Source organism: Uloborus diversus, chromosome 2 (genome assembly GCF_026930045.1).
Source record: "Uloborus diversus isolate 005 chromosome 2, Udiv.v.3.1, whole genome shotgun sequence".
NCBI lineage: Eukaryota > Metazoa > Arthropoda > Arachnida > Araneae > Uloboridae > Uloborus > Uloborus diversus.
Genome location: NC_072732.1, coordinates 112,895,684 through 112,917,315, shown reverse-complemented (window position 1 = coordinate 112,917,315; position 21,632 = coordinate 112,895,684). Strand labels below are relative to the sequence as shown.

Here is a 21,632-nt window from a genome sequence, read left to right as displayed (position 1 = left end):
ATATATATCATTTTCGTAACACTTTTCCTTATCACAGATAGAAAAATTTTCATGTACAAGAAGAAATTATAAATTTACTTCATAGATTCATTTAGTTTTAAATGCAAGCAGGAACAGTAACGAGATTAAAGCTTCGCCATGTGCAAGCGTTTGCCACATCATTCCAAAACTTTGAGCAGCTGTATTTGCACAATTCGATGAAATCTCATGTTCTTAAAACGTTCGTGCTTTCTTCTTTAAATGACATAGTTAAATTCGATTCAAAATCAGTGCATCAAACATTTTATTTGCATTGTTTTAGTGTTTTGAAACTGCGACAATCAATATTTTTTTAACGATCTCCAAATAAGTGTCAGAAAAAGATTATTTAATTCATAAAATATTGGTCAAAAATAATACAACACGAACAAATTGCTTAAGTTTGTGAGCTAGTTTATGCAACCAAAATAACACTTAACACACAGGAATAGCAATAAAAAAATTCAGACACATGTTTTGGGGTTAAAAGAATCTCCTTTTTAAAAATGGTAATGACAATGTCCTTATTGGTGGGTTTCAGAAGATCGTGTTCCTCCAAAAATGACAAACCGGTAAAATCAGTTTTCAAAACATGGTAAACATTTTTTGAATACGTTGTTTTTATAATCTGATACAAGGCCTTATCATTCTGTCGGAAACGGAGGCATCTATTAGTTTGCAAGTACACCAGTTTCTCGAACTCGAAGCGGAGTCACATCGAAATGTACGAAACACGTGCATCAAAGCCCCATCGTTATTTTTCCTTTCCCCCTGCTGGACTCATTAAAATGGAATCGTCCTAACTATCCGTTTGACAATTTTTCTGGCAAATATAGCCAGACAGTATGTACACAGGGGAGAAAGATTGCAGTCAGCTTTAAATAATCACTCGATTGCATGAGTAAACTAAAAAAATATAGTTATAAAATGTAAATTTTTAAAGATACATTTTGACTAGACTTAAAAACAGAATGATGCACTTGGCGACACTTTTGAGCTCGTTCCACTCACTGTATACTAAAATATATCTACATTAATTAATGTTATTTCTATTATTATCTACATATACCTATAATAACAAATTCATAATATAAGTAAGGCTATTTTTAGCTTCTATATTAACATCTAAACTCTTCGTCTAACTTAAAGATAATCTATTGGAGTCAAGTATGTTTGGCTGGAATTACTGAATGACTCGAATATATAGAGTATAGAGTAATAAGCAAATCTATTATTAACTACGCACTTGTGATTCAGTTAGACCGACAGCAGACGTAGAAATATTTTAACTCTCAATTCCTGAGTGAGTATCTTTATTGTAATGAAGGAATTCAGCTTTAAAAACTAAATGAAATATCCTCCTATTCTGTTGGGATTTATGACACTTCTGAAATTTTCAAAGGACCATTTATGCTTGTTTATGTACTTGGGGCCTATACTGTAAGCACACTAGCATTATTTTGGATTAAAACATTTAGGCTTTTTATTTCAGAGTATCAACTACATTTTCTTAATAAATAAGTACTGATACTTATCAACTGTTAGAATTCAGGGGTGTCCGCCAAGTTGGGTCATAACACAGACTGCAACATTAAAACGTTTTGGGGATGCTTAGAGATTTTTTAATTTTTGGGTAGAAGAGGGCTCTTGTTCTGGGGGTCATACTGGTATTTGAGGGTGGTGCGCCACTGATCTTGGAGGGGGGTGTTTGGTTTCCCACGAAAACTAAACATCCCAACGCGTAGATACATCTAGCTTCTACCTATCACGAGTGTTCCAAAAACAACGATCCATTTCAATGAAAACACTAATGAAATTACTTCCTTCACACATGTTATAAGAAATAATCTCCATAGAAGGAAGGATATACATTGTTTCCTGGAAACTCTGTGGTAAAACATATGAAGCGGTGCTTCAGTTGTGATAGTGAAAATACGGAAAACAGCCGCCAACAAGGGTCAATAACAAACAGGGTACTTGTAAACAAGTGCAGAGGAATTGGTAGTCCAGGTTGGTCGTCCAAGACATTTTTCATCCTCCGGGTTACCGAGTCGTCAAAGGAACACAGAAATAGTCTGATGTTGACCCTTGTTGGTTACTGTTTTCCATATTTTCAATGGTGCAGCTCAGGCACCTCTTATGTTTTACCAGGGGTGCTCCCCTAGGAGGGGCCTGGCGCAGTCTGACATTGAAACTCTTAGGGAGGTGTTTTGAGGAGTTATTTTTTTTGGGTGGGGTCGTTGCTTTTAGGGGCTTCATCTCATTTGGTGGAGAGTGTCCTTGATCTTGAAGGGGGGCACTCTTGGTAGTACCACCAGCTTTACAAGACACGATAGCTATTGCTTATTTTAAGGAGATCATTTCTTCAAATACCTGTAAAATAATTCAATGTGTTAGTGTTTTTATCGAAATTGATCGTTATTTTTGGAAGAACCTGTATTGTAAAGTGTTGCTATTTACAAGCACAGGCAATCTCGTAAACAAAGGCTAGCTTAATTTTATATCATTTTCATAGTTTGTAAAGGGTTTCAACCGCATAATGTCGCCAGTAGTCCTAAAGCAACGGCCATTACATCGTCCCTAAACCCAGAAACTTGGAAATACATTTGCAGAAATGTCATAAGCATGTCATTTAACAAGCTGTCAGCTAACCGAAACCACAAGATATTTTTGGCATTTTACCTACGTGTCTGCAATACTTCAAGGGCTAAAATCTTCTTTGTTAACGAAGCAGGAGAAAAAGATTTATAAAAAGGACGTGTTATATAGAAAAAGTAGCAAAGTCGATATATTACAATTATCCATTCAGTAAACCATGATATTATTAATTCTAATCACAAAAACGCCAGCATCAGTTCATGCATATTTTAAAGTTCGATTTTCAGTATGCAATACGCAGTCAATGTTATTTGACTAAACACGGATTCGTAAGGATAAAAGTACAATATTTTGAATCCCAAACCTTTAAAAAACTACTTTCCTTTTATTTATATCTTGATTTAACTTTTAAAAAGTCAAAACAGTCTCACTAGTAGAAACATTTCGTGTTTGATTTTTAAATTTTTAGTGCAATTTTTATTTGAAGAACTGTTTAAAGAAGAAAATACATTTGGCATTTGTAACACTTCCACCAATTCTTCGTAATTCATTCTAAGTGCAATATTTTATGGAAATTAAGACAGTTCGCGGAGGAGCAATCAAATTATTAAGTTGGCGTCTTACTTACTTACTTAAGTTGGCGGTTACTTAATTTGGCGATTGAGTAAAGGTGCCAATAACTTTCTTAGTGTTGAAATAACTATATTGTTTTATTCCTTTATTCATTTCGTACTTATTTATTGTTATAACTTTAAACGATAAACACCTATACTTTTAAAACCTGTGCGCGTCTGTCTGTGTCAGTGTCTGTGTGCCTGTAACCCTATCTCCTCCGGACTGTGAATGTCTACCAGGTCGATACTGATAACGATGGATACAGAACATCCAAGAAAAGCAATTCCGCCGTGTCTCACCCCTTTGAACCTTCAGGGGCCTAACCTCCGAGTTGTTCTAAGGACATCCTGGGGTAAAAGCATCAAAATCATCAGTTGTCACCCGCCGCAGGCAGCATTGAGCCATGGCAGGTGGCAAACGAGAGATAGTGAGCGAAGCGAGTAGGAGACGAAGTTCCCTAGTTCTCTTATTATTACTTGCAATACTAAATTTAAAGAAAAAAACTTTGAAAAGTAATGTTCGAAATATTTTTAAGCGTTTCGCCTCTTTTTTTTAGGGCTCGTGATTCTCGCAGCTTATCTTAATAATATCATATTTTTAATTTAAAAAAAATGAAACTTTCTTCGATAACTTAAGCATAACTAAGCACCGAATCAAGCATAGTTAACTGAATTTTACCCTCGAGTTTAACTATTAGGATCTAGGAAAAGTAAGATAATTTTCTTTTCTTTTTTTTGTCTAGAACATGGAACATGTAAAGCAGTTAATAATTTTCGCACCTTGAAAGACATGCATCATCTATACCGAGAAAAAAGGGTCAAAAACTCGAACTTTCACAACCTTGAGCTCAATACAGTCAACTCTCGATAACTCAAAGTCTCAAGAAACTTACTAAACCCTTCGAGTTATTGGTAGCTCGAGTTATGGAAAGTTCCCACGGTCGTTTCAAGAGTTTAGGACCCAATAAAAATTCGAGACAAAGGAATATTCAAGTTGTAGGGCTTCGAGTTATCGAGACTAGACTGTTTTACATTTTTCTCACAAATATTCAAGAACGAAAAAATACTTAACAAATGAACTTAGCCTGCAATCATTTGTAACACTCAATCTTTCTTTGAGCTCAACCTGGTGAAACTCCAAGTTTTGGACATAACCCCTTTTCATGAACATAGAAGACATGTATATCATTTTTTTGGGCTGCTGAAATATGCCATGAACTGTTGCAACAAATGAAAAACACATCCATTTGTGTTAGTTCTTAGCACTATATAGTCTTCTCGCTTGCTGCACCTTACTCTTCCACTTGTAGAAGGACTGGTCTCAGAGGAGTTGAGATGCAATCAGGCTGCTCTTGGCAAAGACACTGAGGGCGGTCATGAGCAGGATCATCAGGAATGTGGGTGGCCTTAGAGATGGTACGGAATTGCAACTGTCACCTTCGCAGAAACACATGTGGCCTGTTTTGTACCCATCGTACATGCAGACGTGGTCTACCATGAATAAATTTATAACGATGTTCTTCGTGCATGTGCGTCGAATTACTTCATTTGCTAAAGAAAAAAGGGGAAAAAACATTATAAAGTTGTGGTAAAGTTCCATGGAAATTCATTCATTATTGTCAACAAATAGAGAAAAATAAATAGACTGAATAGTGGTGTACCTGGTGTGGGTTAGATTACGAACTTTTATTTATAATCAGACTGACATAAAAGAAAAAATGCATCAGCAGTTGATCGAAAAAGATTTCCATTTTAATTTGTATAAAACAGAATTCGCACTCTTTAAAACCCTGCAACGCTTATGTTTTGAAAACCGAATCTATATTTTGGAGAAATCTCTTTTTTCTCAGTATTTTTATTTTTCAAAAATGTTTCTATGCGTAACAATAAATATTTTCTTAATTTGAAAAAAAAAAAAAATCTGATCAAAATTTTTTCGTAAAATAAATTTTGAATAAGGCATTGATGTTAGAACATAAATTCAAGTGTTATCTATGCTTGTATGCAAGGTATAAGCTATCAATAGTAACACAAATACAGTTTTTTTTTCCTCGGAACAAAATACTACTTCCCTCCCTCTACGATTTGTTTCAATCAGTTTACAACTGCATTTTGGAATAAGGTCCTGTTCCGTTTCTTAGAGCTAAACTATTATAAACTGTTACAAAGTAGGGGAATATTGGGCAAAGTGAAATGGTGAAATATTTACTTGTTTTAGCGCCACCTGACTGGTAATATTTAAACTTTATACTAAAGCATGTAGTCTTTTCCAGTCAGGAAAATGGTTTCTCCGAAAATATAAAAAGCATATGACAATGTAAGAGAGTTTTAAATATTGATTCTCATATTGTAATATTTTGTTGTAACTAAAAAGATATTTTTGTTAATATAAAATGAAAAAAATCTTGTTGCTAACACTTTAAGTATTAATTGGGATTTACTAATTTTCGGGCTTTATTTAATTATTTATTACTCAGATTATTTTTAATTTTAAATGTTTTGTGCAATTAGTGAAGTGAATGCGGGGCAAAGTGGATGGTGCAAAGTAAAATAGTTCATTTCTTTTATTTATTCAATCATTTATTAAACCAGCAACATATTCATTAATTGGGGTGCCTTTGTTTAATAATCCATATTTATTCATCCATTCACTTATTTTCTTATTAATTCACTATTTTATTTATTAATTTTTTTTCTCAGCTACTAATTAATTAATTTATTTATTCATTAGTTTATTGTTTAATTATTTATTTACTACTTTATTAATTCATTATTTATTTATTTATTCTCTCCATTACTCATTATTTGATCAAAAATATTTTTTAATAATCGTTTAAAAATATTTCATAAAAAAGTTTCGTACTATTTTTTATACCCTATGGAAAAAACAAATAAAAATTTTGTACTTTTTTTTTTTTTTTTTTTTTGAAGGTACGAATTTAGTGTCAAAAATTAAAAATAATGTTTCGATGCAAGTTTTATTACAAAACACAGCATTCTTTCTTTATGTACTGTCATTTTCAAAACAAACTTCGTATTTGTCCATTTTGGAAAAAAAATGAGCTATCTTAACTATTTCACTTTGCCCGACAATTGACTTACTGACCCTACCGTATTTTACAAAAAAAATAAAAATGAAAAATCGGAGAAGTGTATCCCTTTCATTTTGAAATGCAGCAAAATCATTTCTATGTTTGAGAACTTACGCTTGCTTGAATTAGTAACAATCTTCACGCAGCAACCATCACATTGTTTTTGTTGGGGTAGTTCACTAGGCAGTGCGGTCCAATTGAATGGGTCTTTGCACCGAGGATCAGACCAAGTATCACACTCATAGCACCAATAACTTTTCCCACCTGGAAGTGGAAAGCAAGAAAAAAAATGTATATATGGGTTACCATACGCATGCACAGTGCGACTCTATTTTGAGATAATTGATCTCTGATTCTGCTTTAGTAATAATTATTAATTTTCTTCATGCGTAAAAAACTTGATCAACTTTGATTTAAGATTTCTCTTTAAATTTTTAAAATGTGTATTTGAGTTATATATAATCCTAAACCAAGTGTTTTGTATTGCTAATTTTATAAATTGAATATTATATTGATGCACGGTACGCTCGTCTAATTCCCGACGAGCTTATTGAAGAAAATTATGATGTGATTAAGAATTTTTGAGTTCGATTTTAATAATTACAGTACTTTGTTAATTGTGAGAGTCAAACTGTATCATTTTTGGAAAAGAAGTTCTGATAACTCATATATTGCTTTTGTTGTTTCTTTTTACAATAGCAAGGAAAATCATTATTTTATTTCAATCCTTAAAAAAATGTATTAAAAATACATTATACCTAAATCAAGTAAGAGATTATGCATTCCTAATTCTATGGAGTGACTATTGAAAGTGGTTGTATGGTGTGCTAGTGCAATTATGAACGAACTTTTTATTAAAGATTTTTTATTCAGAGTTTTTTAACGTATTTTTCAAGAATACTGTCCTTTGTTAATTATAATAATCAAGCTGTTTCATTTTTGAAAAAAATGTTTTTACTTGTGTGTAAGTAAAATAATAGGAAATTAATCATTATTATTCCACTTCATATTTGAAATTTAACCCTATTGGAAAAACAATTTTACAAAGAAATTCACGTAACGCCTGATTATAAATTCAGAAATGTTTGAAAGTCTCTTCAAACTGTTCGTTTTCTGCCATTGAAAAGGGGTATGTTGCTACTTAATTTAATATTTACGACACAGATTCTTCCTCCCTTAGCCCGTTGTCCCTCTCTCTTTCACTCACTTTTTTCTGTAGGTTCCGTAGTCTACGTCTATATCGATCAGTTTCCATTAAAATTATAGTAGTTACTTTAAAGATTAATTATTTATAGCTCAGTTAGTCATCCAAAAGTTTTTTTTTTTTTTTTTTGATGTAACTAGATTTTTTTTACTTGTACTTACCAAAACAAGCTTTATGTCAAGAAGCAAGAAAATTATTTTGAGCTCCACAGTCGATACAAATGTTATTGGTGCTGCCATCTAGGCTTACATCAAGTTACTACAAAATTGGTGTTAAAATTCTTTATTTGCTCCGTTTATATATTTGTGGATTATTTTTTTCTGGATTTTTGTTATGGTTATGAGTTTATCACTTTTTTTATGTTAGATTTTGACTCCATAGTTTTGACTAAAATATTTGTCCGTATAATGAAGTATGAGTGGTGTTGCTAGAGAATACTGTTTTGGGGTAAGCCCAGGCGACCAAGTGCTTACATTAAAATAACCGTCACATAATTTTTCATTAAACCGCTAATCAAATAGACTGCATGCTGATTATCGATAGCTTCCAATTATAAGTTAACGTTCAGGTATTATGGAATACCGTAGTTGATTCTAAATATTTTTAAAAGTGATAATCAACCTCAAAAAATTGGTGTATGAGTAATATAATTAAAATATTTTCTTAACTAGAAGATTTTAAACTTTCTCTATACTGAGCATTTACAAAAGCAGTTCTTGGAACTCAAACATAACCTTTTGTAATACCATTTCGTAAATGCTACGGCTGACCTTCAGTGCAGGAAGCAAGGGTTGATCAAACTAGCACGCGGAAAGGGAAAATTTGCCATGTTAGAGGCCTGATGGATCCTTTACTGACGGTGAATAAAAGTTTTCGGCAGGGGCTGACGCAGAAATTATTTTTGGAGGGGCCCAAGAAATTGAAAAGCTCATCACCCCCTCCCCCCTGCCCCTCCATGAGGGATTCCTATCCCGCGAAGAAATCAGTCCCGCGGGATTTCGGGATTGTAAGGAGTCAATACCGGGATCCCGCGCGATTGACTTTGTTCTTTTAAAAGTTAAAATTTTATGTCAAATAGAAAGTGTTGTGCTTTTTAGGAAGGACTGATTTTATTATACTTGTGTGAATCAATAGTCTTTTTGAATTCAGTACAGCAATTGTAAAGCACTTAAAAGTCAGATCCTCATTATCATTTGGTAAGCAAAAGTGTGCTGCTCGTATGTGATGTAAATGATTTTTGCTCTAAAAATTATGCGCTTGATGAAAACATGTGTTGTGGCTCAACTGTAATTGGTTTTACTAAAACTAAATAATTGTGGATATTTAGAGAATAACTTCATCACCTTCTGAAATAGATTTTACTTTCCTAATGCTGGGTTTTTGCTCAAGAACTTCAAGTTTCGGACAAAACCGATGCCTCTTCGATATGTGTTTTGCTGTATCCAGTTTAACTTGCATTGATAATACGGTTGTTGTTTCATTAACGTTGGTCATTGTATCAGTGAATTTGATTCACTACAGCAAGGGGGTGAATACTGCTTAATTTCACCATTTCACCCAGTCGTGGTCTCAGTAAAGGTGTTTAGATAATTTCGGTAATTTCACCTCTCACTTTAAAGAGGAATTCAAAAACGTGAGCAGCTTAACTTACTGCACTGCCATGCGAGTCATCCCGTGTTTCATACAACTTTCTGTCGCTTCTTTCAAAGACGTGCCGAATATGTGAATAAAGTCAGATTTTTCATTGCTTTCTTCTTTAGAGAGAACTTTTTTGTAACTTAAAGGTTTTGAGGGCATTACTAAAGCTTACAGAAGTGCTCATACATTGCATTCAGTCTACTCCAGTGGATTTTGGTATATGAGACAGTGAGAAGCAAAGGGATGCAAGTGGACTATTTTAAGTTTCGAGTAAAACGTGTTTAAAAATCAGATCCTAGATAGGCTTTCATTTAATTGCTTTTCTAAATCATGCTGTACAGCAGCACCTACCAGGGCTACTAGTAGTACAATCTCTTGCCCCAAGACAGAGGAGAGGTTCACCTACCATTTGTACTGGTTATCTCCCAATTTTTAATTTTGCCTCTTACATCCCTTTGCTTCTCACTACCTCATATGTAATAACACTTTCTCTGTTTTTTCTAAAGCGTAACTTACTGGATTTAAAATGTCAGTGATGGTTTTAGAAAATGCTTATAAGTTTTACGCATTTTCTCTATTGCTGAACGTTAGCAAACTGAAACCTCGAATGAGAATACCAATTCATTCTCAGAAAAATATACTCTATTTTTATTGTGTTCTTAAATGGTGTACTCATCGTTGGACATATGAGACAGTTTTTCTTTTTCTTCTTGCAGATATACGATTAAGAAGATTTAAACTTCAGATGATGCTTGTGAAAATAGTCTTTGTATGAGCGGCAAAAGCTGTAAAATGCTTGAATGTAAAAAAAAAAACAAATTGCGGGATTGGGAATCCCGCGGGATTTTGCTCTCAATCCCGCGGGATCAATCCCGCTAAATATCCTGCAGGATCCATCGGGATCGAGATTTCGGGATTGGGAACCCTACCCTCCATTTTCAATTTTTCATAGCGAAGTTTTTATAATTTTATCTTCAAGTGTCCCCCCCCCCCAGGTTTCATTAAGGTGAATGAATCTATACCTTTTAAGTACGTCAATACTATGCACTTTTTTACTTTGAGTGTTGATGCAAAATATCTTTAGCATTTCAAGCCAATTAAACAATAAACGCAATATAATTTCACCGAGATGCTGTAAAATGAGCAGTTTTAATTAGGAACATTTTCATAATGATTATAACAAGAGGACAAGGGTATTAAAGAAACCAATACAGTTTCCATTAATATTATGGTTTTGCCAAGAAACTATTATGTGATTTATTTCATTTTGCATTTTTCATAAGCTGAAAAAATAAACTATCTTTTATTTCGCTAACAGTTTCCTGGATTAAAATCACTTTTTTAGGCACGTCTCCAGAAATTAAAAAAAATGTTAATTATTGATTCCTCAAACAAAAAGGAATTAATAGACGGTAAAATCACGGTAACGTTCCTTTGAGGTCGAAACCAGTGTAAGTCGAAACCCTTTTGCCGCTCTGGTCTTTGACTCCAGTATAACATTTTCAGCAAACAAGAATGCTTTTATTCAAATAAGATTTGTGTCTTTTGTGTTCTTTTAAAAAACTGTAAAACATTTTTCCATGTTATGTAGAGAATTCTTTTTTTTTTTTTTTAAATGAAACAGTTAAACTGATTTTTCCTTTTCGGGGGAAGGCGAGCCCCCTCGGACCCCCCTAAAATCCGCTACTGGTTTTCGGGTATAGCTTGAGTAGCTACTCTTTATTGTTTACTTAATTAGCTCCTGAGTTTCCCTCAGTGGGAGATGAAAAATAATTGTTTTTGAACTTTAAGAAACGGGAAAATATTTTTAGTGGTCCTGTAACTTAGTGCATTGAGGGTCAATACGGATCTTGACAACTGAGGTAGTGAGAAGCGAAGGGATGTAAGTGACAATATTAAAAATTTGGAGATTACCGGTACAAATGATTGGTGAACCTCTCCTCAGTGTTAGGGGAAGAGATGATGATGATAAGAATAACAACAATAATAATAATGACAATAATAATAACAAAAATGATAAATAAATAATACAAATCATTAAAAAAATGTTCAGCTTTTGAAAATTGAAGAGGTTTGAAATAATAATTTGGTACTGATTAAACTACACAAAACGAATTTTGTTAACGGGTAATAAATGTATCATTTTCTAATTGAGGCAGTGAGAAGCAAAGGGATATAAGTGCAAAATTAAAGATTTGAAGATAACTAGTACGAATGGTAGGTGAAATTCTCCTCTGTCTTGGACCAAGAGATGGGGCTAGTAGCCCTGGTAGATTCTGTTGTACAACATGGTTTAGAAAAACGCCACTTGCGATACTCCTAGGGTCTCCATACCTACCACTATTTGTGGTTTAACCTGTTTTATGGAACCTTGAAGACAGCTCTGTTTAAAGATGACAGTTTACCCTCAGAAAATTAAAAGAGAAAAGAATAAGTTTTCCTAAATTACGCTGAAACGTCGCTATGAACTGACAATCACAAGTTTATGTATTCTTCGTTCTTAATTTTAGGTAATTAAAAAGAAGATGCTAGATTTTGTCTTTAAATATAAATTGGAAGTTGACTTACTTAGGCACTCTTCTTCTGCTTCTGAAGTAGTTAAAAAGAATATTCCTGAAATGGGAAAAGAAGAGGGAACCATTAGCTAAACGTTTTAGAATTAAAAGAATCTTTTTTAAGTAAAGAGAAGAGAAGCAACGTAAAAACATATTTCAATCTCACAAAAAGTCAAATACGAAACTTTATTAGACGCTTTAAGAAAAGTTTTTTTTTAGATCTAAAACTAAAAAAAACTTGCTATTTTTAACGTGTTTCTGTCACACATTCGAGTTTGGTTATCTGTTTCATTTTTTATTGTTATTTTTAGTTTCAGGTAAAAGTTTTACATTTAAAAAAACGTACGGTAGGGTATGGTTTCCTTTTAAGTTTATAAGCTTTTTAGTTGATACAATTTGTAAAAGCATCTTTTTTTTTCAATTATTATTTATTTATTTTTATTTTTTATTCAAAAAGCATGGCATATTTTATTTATTTTTTTTTTTTTTGTATTTCTTTTAATTTAAAAGGGAAGGTAAAGTGAGAAGAAATAATAATCTTAGAAACTCAAAACCAACTTCGATTAAGTTTAAGATTGATGTGTTTTCCAAAACAATTTCTACTTTAAACTTTGTAGTATTTACGCAGCTTGTAAAAAGTGATCATCCCTTAAATTAAGTTGGGAGTTCTACGCACCACTTATTTTACTGAAAGTTGTACTAAATGACAACTCAAATGTAAATATTTTCTAAATTAATCACGCTAAACTCCTTTTTATATTTTAAAGAAAAACTCTTTTTTTATGTTTTAAAGAAAAACTATTTAATATGAAGCATATACGTATATACTAATTTCATTGAAGAGTTTGTAACGTATCTTATACTGCGACAGTTTAAATTGTACAGCAATTGTGTCAGTATGAAAATATTTTTTTCAGAAACATTTAACTGGTCATTGTCAAATTTTAAAATCTCGTAACCTGTTCTGATTACTTGATAGACATAAAAAAAAAACTTATAAGAATACATAGCACAAAGAATTTTTCATTATGTAAAGATTATTCTAATTACACAGTCCAGTCACATTAATGTGACCATCTGTCAAAAGCCAGAATAACCACCTTTCGCAGAGCGGACTGCTGCGAGACGTGCAGGAAGAGAGTCACTTAGGTCCCTGAAGGTGTTCACTGGGATGTTGAGCCATGCCGACTCTAATGCCGTGGCCAGATGCGCTAGATGGCGCGAGCAACGCGATCGAGATGGTCCCACAAATGCTAGATTGGGTTTAAGTCAGGTGAGTTTGCTGGCTAGGGGAGGACGGCAAACTCATCCTGGTAATAATAATAGGTAACAATAAATCCACAATATAATTATAAAAAAATATTAAGAATAAATATTTATACATTTTTCAATGTTTATAATATGCATCACTAATACAGTTGGCTCTCTATTTAACGACGCTCTATTTAACGACTTTCTCTATATAACGACAGCTTTCATGGTCCATTGTAGTGTTAAAAGCATTCAATTTAAGGACGATTTTTTGTGGTCCCTTGCAAGTCGTTAAACAGAGAGTCAACTGTACTAATATTACGAAGGGGATATGGAAACTGTTCACATGTGCCCCTACATGCTGTGTTCCCGAGTACCTCACTTTTAAACTAATTAGTAAAAAATAAAATTCTTAATTTATTTTTTTTTAACAAAACTCAATAGTGCTATGAGTTTACTTGAATGTTCATATAATGATTTACAATAAAATTAGTTCAATAGTTCTTTTAAAATATCTTTTAGCTGGAAAAAAACATATAAAATTAGCAACTTTAAAACAAAGAAGTTAACACCACATAAACATAAATGGCTCATGGCTCTAAAAGTTTGTCCAAGAGTTACGACTGGAACTGCCATTAATTGAAATTTTTGCTTGAAGTAATTTTAATAAAACATACCATATTCACATGTGCCTGTCTTTTCCCAAAACATAAAAATTTCAACATTAGATTTGAAAGACTTTTTGCTTGCAGATAGCTTTGTAAACATCCCATGTACATCCCTTTCCCCTAGACAAAAAAATTTCAACGATTGATTGATAATCTGCTAGAAGTCACCTAGAGAAGTCAAAACTGATGTCCCAAAGTGTGTCCTGCATTTGACAGGTGAGCTTCATTTTAAAAAGTAACAATTAAAGATATTTTGGAAAACATTTTGCTTAAAAAATCAAACACGTAAAGTAATTTCCATAGGTCAGCAAAGTATGAACTTATAGCCCTAAAATATTTTATTCCTAATATAAAAATTTAAGGAAAAAATTAATCCCATTTGTCCCCCACGTGACGATGAAATCACCCTAAAGCGGGCATATAACAGTTCTGTGGATTACTTTTACAGAAAGAATGCTTTGACAATCAATCAACAAACGCATAAATAGAAGAAAAAAATTTATAGTTTCGCCTATGCGCAAACTTCAGCAGTGCCTGGAGCACCATTAAGAAAAATAAAAAAGATGAACACTGGCTGAAATAGAGAAAAATAAAGTGTTAGGCAACAATGCGAACAAAGTGGCAAACTAAAAGAACTGCGCTTGAATCGTATTGCTGACTTTGATAAATTGTCGAGAGAATTGCGGCTTTACGGATTTTCGCCAGAAAAGAAAGACGATATGTCAGCAAAGAGTTGTTTTACGCTTAGAAAAACTCTGCATACTGAAGAGTTATTTGTAAACGATTTAAAAAAAATTCCTAGCATCGCTTTAGCTTTGCCTTTGAGATTGAAAGATTTGCATCAAAACATTACAAAAATCATTAGAATGAATTTATACCAAAGAACTTATGCCAACAAGTAAACTCGGATGATAGAATTTCAACATATTGTTCGTATTTTAGAGAAATGATGATAAATCATGAATATATAGGTGGAATCATGGCCTCACTTAATTCTTATAGGCCGTGACAATCGCTGAAACTCATGGCAACAAAGAAGGCGCTACAAGGAACCCCTGTTTCCATTACGTTGCCATTGATTGGTGGATGCAGGGGTTCCGTTCAGCGCCTTTTACGGTCAAAAGGGGTGACGTCCAATCAAAAATGAACAAACATTGAAGCGTTGACATTGATTGGTGGATGCATGAGCTGCATTGGTTGAACACAGAAAAGTCATAAACTGTCAAGGCCCTTTAAGCGTCTGCGTCATTTAGTGAGGCCATGGTGGAATATAAACTAAAACCAGTACACATTAAACACACAAAATATTGCCGTCATGATAAATTGCGTAATTGTTTCAACTGTTTGCTTAATTTTGTGGGTGTATGTGATTTTAAACTTTGATGTTTCCCTCTAATGCCATTCCGAAACTTTAAATTGTTTGCAACTAAAGACTTCAATACAGGGTAAAAACTCCCGCTATATAAACAGTGGCGTAACTACGCTTTCTGCCGCCCGCGGCGGTTTTTCAATTTGCCGCCCTTTTTGGGAAATAGTTAATACATTTAAGAGTCAGGAGTTTTTTAATAAGATTTTAATGAAGATAAAATATTTTATTTTTCTTGCAAAAGAAAAAAAAAGAATTCAGAGTTCCACCGAAAAATCGCAAAAGTTAAATCAAAATTCGGAATTTTAAGCAATTTTTGGTTACGCTCGTAGAAAAAGGCTTTGAGCTCCTTCCAGATTTATTTATTTATTTATTTATTTATTTTTCAGAAATCTGTTTTATACTTTTTTTGTTGACGTTAGGGGGTTGCGACTTCTCAAGGAAATGTGCCGAAATTGAAGTCTTGAAAAAGCAATTTTAGGCGATCTTTTGATTCGAACTCCAGAGCTCGAATACGCTATCTTGTGGTGATTAACAATATTAAAGAAAAAGGTAAAACATTACATTCCACGTGTTTTCTTTGGGGTAAACTACAGGCTTCAGACAATTTGTGTTGTAGGGGAGACCGGGCTTAGTTGGAAGTAATTTTTCTTTCTTCTGGTAGTTTTCTATTTGTGACGAAGTGGTAGCAGATAACGAATTTATTTCTATACCATGTGAAAGCCTACATTTTCAGGTAAGTGCTAACATATTTAAAAGATTTGTACAAATACATAATACCAGTAATATGTGCCAAGAATTAAAGTGGCGTCATATGAGGCAAGTTATTATATTTTTGTTGGGGTTAGTTGTTACAAGTAACAACTTGCCCCATGCAAGTTTTAATTTAATATTATGTTTTCTTTTTAAATGTGATATGGCGGAGGACTATAAAAAAAACGGACAGGGGCAAAACACCGAAAGGAACATACCTGGATGTGGCTAAAGAAGTAATTGCAAGTAGTTCATTACGAAAGGCATCCGATGAATTTCATGACACTAGAGAGATTCTGCAGTAAGATGAAAAATGCTAGTGGTGGTAAGTAGTATTTCTGATCTGTTTTATTGCATGATTTAATTTATATAAAATACTGTTGTTGGATGACAATAGTAGTAATAATAATAATAATTCTGATCTCTTTCATTCTATGATTTAATTTATTGTTAATATGTATGGTTGAATAAATAATAATAATAATTACAACAATGATAATAATAATTAATTATGTATTATTCAAGTGTAGGTCTTTCTCCAACGCTGCAGGCAGTGCAGAAGTGAAGACGGTTCGCAAGCGGAAACCATCGGTCAGCGCCACTTTAACAAATACACCAGTAAAAAATGTTTTGCAAGCCGAAGCTGGGAAACAAAAATCCCAGGAAAAAAGGAATTTGTGTCTAACAGAGAAGAAATCAACAGACACAAAGGCAAAAAAAAGGGCGAAAAGGTGCGTCCAAACAGAGCGTCCTTCAGATGAAGATGATGAAGACTGATTCTGCATAGAGTGCTCTAAACCGTACTCGGAATACAAAAATCCAACTGAACGGCTTCAGTGACGTAATTGTGACAAATGGGCACATGACCGGTGTGCTAAGTTTGATAAATTATATGCTTGTAAAAGTTGTAATTCGTGGACAGTGATAATAATGATGATAGTTTATTAGAATAAGTCATTAATGAAGTAAATCTGTAAAGCCAAAAAGTTTTTGATTTTTAACGTGGTTAAGAATTTTTAATATTTAACAGAATAAACCACAAAATGTGTAAAATTCATTTTATTACTAAAATATACCTCATGTAACAACTAACCCATATACTGTAACAACATGCCCCGTGGTGGGGTAAGTTGTTACAATCTACATATATTCAAAAAACTTGAAATATTTTGGAGTAGTGGCTTCTAATCATTTTTTTAAAAAAATGTGCTATGAAGGTTAAACGATCTAGATGCATTTAAAAGTTTCACGCGTGTAAATAATTAAAATAGCTTAGCGTAAAAAAAATATTGAAAAAAATTGTAACAACTAACCCTGGTCTCCCCTAATGTAATTTCAGAAGAATAGAGAAGAAAGCTTCCCACAAACACGATGAAAAATTACTGTCATTCACTAAGCACCAAAGCAAGTTATAAGTTACGGCAATTGCTTGTTTTACCTTTTTCATCCGCCATTAGACAGTGGCTGCAGCGCCCCCTATAATTTATTGGAGTTGGGAATCTTATTTTCCAACTAATGTATTGGAAATAAATCCTTCTATTCTAAGGGATGCATTACCAGTGCTAGAGAAATAATGCTGGGAGAGTGTTTTTTTTAAGACAGAAGTATGACATTTTCCATAGAATTTGCCTGTTGCTAAGCCCAGGATTATTATTAAGGTAACTAATGTTATTTTTTGATTCTAACCTCTTAATTCAACTACACACTATTTATGAGAAAAACTATTATTATTTTTTCATTTAACACGGAAATTTTATCCAGGAGAATGACAGCAAAAATGTTTCGTACCTATTTTTGGACTTCAAAATTTTAGTAAGAGCAGCAGACAAGTCATATGAACTTAATACTCAAGGAATTTAGCAAAATGGAGATAATAAACAGTGTTGTAGCACAGCAAATCAAAATTTCCTTTTTTTAGTCTATAATAATTGAGCTCATTTCTAGGACAGGAGAAATACATGAAACCTGGGGACAAAGTTTAAAGCGATGTACGTTGATGATTTATATAATTTAATTTATTTAAAGAGTGCTATTTTACATCTGCAAGCATGCAAAATTTTGTACTACAAATTGAATAGGTAAAATGTTGATATGAAATTCTTAAATAATTTAAATCCCTTTGAAAAACGGCTGGGGACACGCCAAAAGTGCGACTTTCTGGTTATTTAAAAATTTTTGTAGACAAATCTAAATGAGTTATTGTTTTAATAAGAGTAGAACAACATCAGATAAGTTATTTAAAACTATTAAAAAGATGAAAACACTTTCTGAGTTAAACAATTTTTGTGTTTTAGGTTACTGGGACATAATATCGTTAGAATTTTTTAGAACCATCCAAAGGTTCTTTCTCAAAAACTTTCAAATCACAGCTGCCTTGATTAATTGAATTAATTATTTGCAATTGATATATTGATCAAATGAGTCATTTATGAACTTTAGAAATCCTGTATAGTTACCGATTGAAAGCATTCGTGTATATACTCTATTCGGTCTTCAGAAAGACGCACTGACAATCATTCACGTAACAGAAGTCTTTCGGGCGGATTTCAGACACATGAAACTGGACGAACAGTTAAGTGGGTACATTAGCGAAGACATAATTGAAAGAGGAGGAAGAGACTTAATTATGTAATTCTGCATGTGGTTAACGATGTAGATATTAAGTCACTAGTCAAAACACTGTTCCATCTAGGTGCTCGCTTTCTAATGTCCCAGAAATGCAACCACAGTTGATAATGATGATAGCTGTGCGAATTTGCTTCATGATTATGGAGAACATTAGCGCATAAGATATAGCTCATAATCCTAAAGCTCATGATTTTCTTTCTTTTTCTATTTGAATTCTTAGCCTCCTATTCAATTCTATACCAGAAACAACAAAGGTTCCTTTTGGTGGATTTTACACGTGAATGTTTCAGAAACTCGCACAAAAAAAAAAAAAAAAAAAAAAAAAAAAAAAACTTTTTTTTTGGATTCACTTTTTTTAGGGAGCTAGTAATTTCAAGTGCACTGCTTAAAGACATCAGTTTCCCATAATTCAGTACACAGTTCTTAAGTGGAAAGTCATTTCAACCTAAAACCACTTTAGTACTTGCTCGTTCTCGCTCATCTTACCTATTACAAAAAAAGTGTTCTATCCTCCTGTCTCTGCCTTTAGTTCGACCGCCATCTTTCCATGAACAACTATAGTTTTCAACAATAAAAGGTCACCGTAACAAAAAAAAACGTAAATTAATATTTGTTTTGACATAGATTTATATGTATGCCTTTTACGTAAAAAATAACTGATGATTCTTTTCGAAAGCAATATATTTAATGCAAAAGAGATTCAGAAATAATCCTCTCACAAAATATTTTTAGTGGCATACAGTAAATGTAACGAAAAATAAATTTGTGTGTGCAACAGACTAACATTTGATTCAAAACTGACAAGCAACGAATTAACTGCTAATATATATATATATATATATATATATATATATATATATATATATATATATATATATATATATATATATATATATATATATATATATATATATATATATATATATATAAACTAGAGTTTATTGTCTAGTTTATTGTTTTTAGTTTAGCAAGTAGTGCTTTTGCCCATTGTTACTCTATATTGGAGTACTGGAGCTTAAACATTCTCTTTTAGTTCATAGTTAAAATTTTGGTCTTTTGACCATAATTAATGAATCCTCCACGGCTGATGAGCTCTGGATTCATACTTCATCTTTTCCTACTTAATAGCTGTTTGCAATTTTCCTTTTTATCATCAGTAATTATTTATAATTTGTTTAATATTTAAAAGTCTGTTTGCTTAATTTTATATATATATATATATATATATATATATATATATATATATATATATATATATATATATATATATATATATATATATATATATATATATATATATATATATATATATATATATATATATATATATATATTTAATGTCTACGAACAGTTTCATATAAAAATTTCGTAATCCACATGATACAACTGTTTGTATAGTGTTTCTCACCAAAAAGGAAGAATGAAATTTACTAGTTATCAAAACGCCTTTCAAATGTCACAACGTGATCATATGTGACAACCATGAGATGGTTGTCCCATATGATACGGAGTGTTGTCGCATTCATTTTAAAAAGGCAAAAGACTTGAACATGATGCTTAGTTTCTATTCATGAAATACAGCATACAATGCCACGTGGCACATTGCACATTTGATTGCAAGTGCCTTTAAGTTAGATTTTCAATTTTGTCACATACACTGTAAAAAAAAAAGTGAAAAAGATAAAATAATTTGAAATTTGAATTTTGGCTTCTTGAATTCAAGTTACGTTTTTCGCAATCACGAGTGTGTGTATGTAGACGTGTGTGTTTGTGTCCAGACATGAGTGTGTGGGTATGTGTGTGTGTGTACATAGGTATACGTATATATGCGTGTGTTTGTGCCTGTGTGCAGGCATGAGTGTGTGTGTGTGTGTATGTGTGTGTTTGTTTGCAGGTGTGTGTATGTATGCGTGTGTGTTTGTGTCTGTGTGCAGGCATGAGTGTGTGTTTCTGTCTGTGTGCAGGCATGAGTGTGTGTATGTGTATGTGCATGTATACGAGTGTATGTTGGATATGGACGCAACCTGGAGACTTTGCTCGCTAGAGGAGCAGCATCGGGAGGGCCGGTCAACGGTGGTGCTGCAGAGGAAGGCGGGGAGAAAATAAAATCATAGGAATTCAAAACAGTCAGATTAGAGCAATAAGCAATGTGAAAAAAATCGACGCACCAAGAAAGGGCTGTGAAAATAAAACGAAATTCTCCCACTCCATAGGTAGTAGATTTCGTTAGAAGCATGAGCTTAGGAAAGAACAATCACGGTAAATAATAGCTAAAATGACAGTCCTCCAATTTAATTTGTTAACAAATGCGCATGGGAAACATTCAAGACACAATAAAAAATAATTTTTAGCTGGAATATAAATTACTCACACGTTATTTATTTATTTTTTTTTCCCCAATTGTTGCAACTACCAACTTCTTCACATCCACTCACTGACAATTCACTACTGACACTAAAATACAACTGCAAACGATACTTCAGATCCATGAGAGCTCTGTAGGTGAAAATACAAAGCATGTGAGAACCAATCCGTATGACTACCATGCCCCACCTCTCCTACAACAAAGCAGCAATGCTCAACCTAAGACACATGGGATGCATGCGGCCCGCCACGTTTTTTGATATTATGTGACGATTTTGTTGCTGCCTGACGCTAACTGCTACTGAAAAGCTGCATGTGATCCGATGGTATGTAAGAAGAAGCTTGTAGCATTTAGTTCCGAAAATGTTATGAAGATAGCACTAGCTGAAACGATTTTAAAGCTACAGTCCTAAAAACTTGCGGGGGGGGGGGCACTGTGTACGTTCCTAACTACGTTCACTCTGTCAGAAATACTACAAGAATTCCATGTGCCAAAGTAAACTGGCAGCTTTTTGCAGCCTTCCCAGTTTTGAATTAAAAAAAAAAAAAAAATATCCGGGTTGCATTTTCGCATGTTACCACAATTATGATAGATGTAATGGTAAAATATTGAATTATGTTCTTCCTTATGCGAACCCCCCAAAAACCAATATCAATGCATTAATGGTTTTTTATTACCGGAGGCAGATCACAAAAATTTTTTTGCACGTCATAAACATCATTGTTAAGGCAGCAAACTAACACACATCAGTCGTGTCCATTTAGCGAAGAACATATTTGGCACCTGCCAAATCAATAAGAAAAATACCATTCATTCTATCGAAAAGCTGGTTTGTAAACTTTTTCCAGCAGGTAAAAAGACATCAAGGAGAAAGAAATGCAA

General features: G+C 33.1%; 1 protein-coding gene across 1 annotated transcript in view; it reads right to left on the bottom strand.

The window, feature by feature from the left end:
- Positions 1-4,365: 4,365 nt before the first annotated feature.
- The window catches only part of LOC129216491 (protein quiver-like), a 122,558-nt gene continuing 105,291 nt past the window's right edge, over positions 4,366-21,632 (bottom strand). Inside the window, exons 2-4 of the mRNA XM_054850705.1 lie at positions 11,733-11,777; positions 6,437-6,586; positions 4,366-4,781 (exon numbers count right to left, since the gene is read on the bottom strand). Coding sequence (XP_054706680.1) covers positions 4,552-4,781; positions 6,437-6,586; positions 11,733-11,777 — 425 coding nt within the window. The 3' untranslated portion in view covers positions 4,366-4,551. The remainder of the gene's footprint in view (positions 4,782-6,436; positions 6,587-11,732; positions 11,778-21,632) is intronic.